Source organism: Fulmarus glacialis, unplaced genomic scaffold, assembly GCF_000690835.1.
Source record: "Fulmarus glacialis isolate BGI_N327 unplaced genomic scaffold, ASM69083v1 scaffold43648, whole genome shotgun sequence".
Classification (NCBI taxonomy): domain Eukaryota; kingdom Metazoa; phylum Chordata; class Aves; order Procellariiformes; family Procellariidae; genus Fulmarus; species Fulmarus glacialis.
Genome location: NW_009230957.1, coordinates 2237 through 3261, shown reverse-complemented (window position 1 = coordinate 3261; position 1025 = coordinate 2237). Strand labels below are relative to the sequence as shown.

At 61.9% G+C, this 1025-nt stretch overlaps 1 protein-coding gene across 1 annotated transcript in view; it reads right to left on the bottom strand.

Annotated features, from left to right (window-relative positions):
* Positions 1-1025, bottom strand: part of LOC104081591 (netrin receptor UNC5B-like) — a gene marked incomplete at its 5' end in the record, with an annotated part of 5624 nt that overhangs the window by 2583 nt on the left and 2016 nt on the right. Inside the window, 5 exon segments of the mRNA XM_009584399.1 lie at positions 1-2; positions 4-114; positions 240-317; positions 319-415; positions 505-592. The exon segment at positions 1-2 is cut by the window's left edge and continues 139 nt beyond it. Of these exon segments, the coding sequence (XP_009582694.1) occupies positions 1-2; positions 4-114; positions 240-317; positions 319-415; positions 505-592 (376 nt within the window).

Sequence of the window (1025 nt, the reverse complement as noted above, 5' to 3'; positions counted from 1 at the left end):
CGCACCAAAAATGACGGAGGGCCAAAGCCGGTCTAGCAAGACGTGGCAGGACTTGGCTTCCAACTGGCAGTAGCAGGGAGTGTTGAGGGTCTCCTCATCCAGGGTCACAACTTCCTACAGGGAGAGATGGGAAATCAAGGCTGGGGGTCAGCCCATTGTCCAGGGTGGGGTTTGCTAGGGACTGTGTCCCACAACGCTCGTGGTCTTCACCGGCTGCAGGGGCTGGGTTCCCACCTCACCTCCCAGTTTCCCTGGTGGGACTGTGTTTTCAGCTGGTAAATCCAATCCGAGGAGCTGACATCGGCACAGTGGGCAGTGGGAAATGGTCAGGACGACGGGGCGGCACAGGAGCAAGCCGGTGGGTCCGCAGGTCACCGCCGGGCTCAGCACCGTCTGCGTGCCTTCGGAGGGCAGGCTGGGGAGGGGAGAGGGGACACCGGTTGGAAAGCGAGCCTCACGGCGGTCAACGAAGAGCAGAAGCGCGGGCGGCGCGGTGCGACTTACAGGGCGCTCTCTGCCTTGTTGAGGACCAGGTACATCTCGTAGAACTTCCCCTGGGGGATGGCCCCGTGGGGCACCAGCAGGCTCACCCCTAGCACGGCACACACAGGCATTAGTCACGAAACGAGGGAGAAACCACCAAAGAGAAACCACCCCTCCACCCCAGCCGGCAAGGACAAGAACAGCGGTGAGCTAGGGCAGCCTGGAGCGCCCCAGGAGAAACATCTCCAGATGTTCCTCAGCTGCACCGCTTGCGGGGAGGAGCCAGGCCACTGCATTAGGAAGCAAAACTGCAGGTTGGATCTTTTTGCAAGGCACTGGCCCTGGATCGATGGCAGGGACAGCCAGGTAAGTCCCAGGAGGCTGTGGCCTCCAGCCCGAAGAAGCCTGCCTTGGGAATGGCTTGCTGCCTTCCTCCCCTGAGCTAGCTTTGGGATAGCAAAGGGCTGCTCACGGCAGGCAAGTCTGCTGGGACAAGGTCATTCAGCAGCCAAACGCGCCCTCCTCCCCAGCCCGGGGCTTAC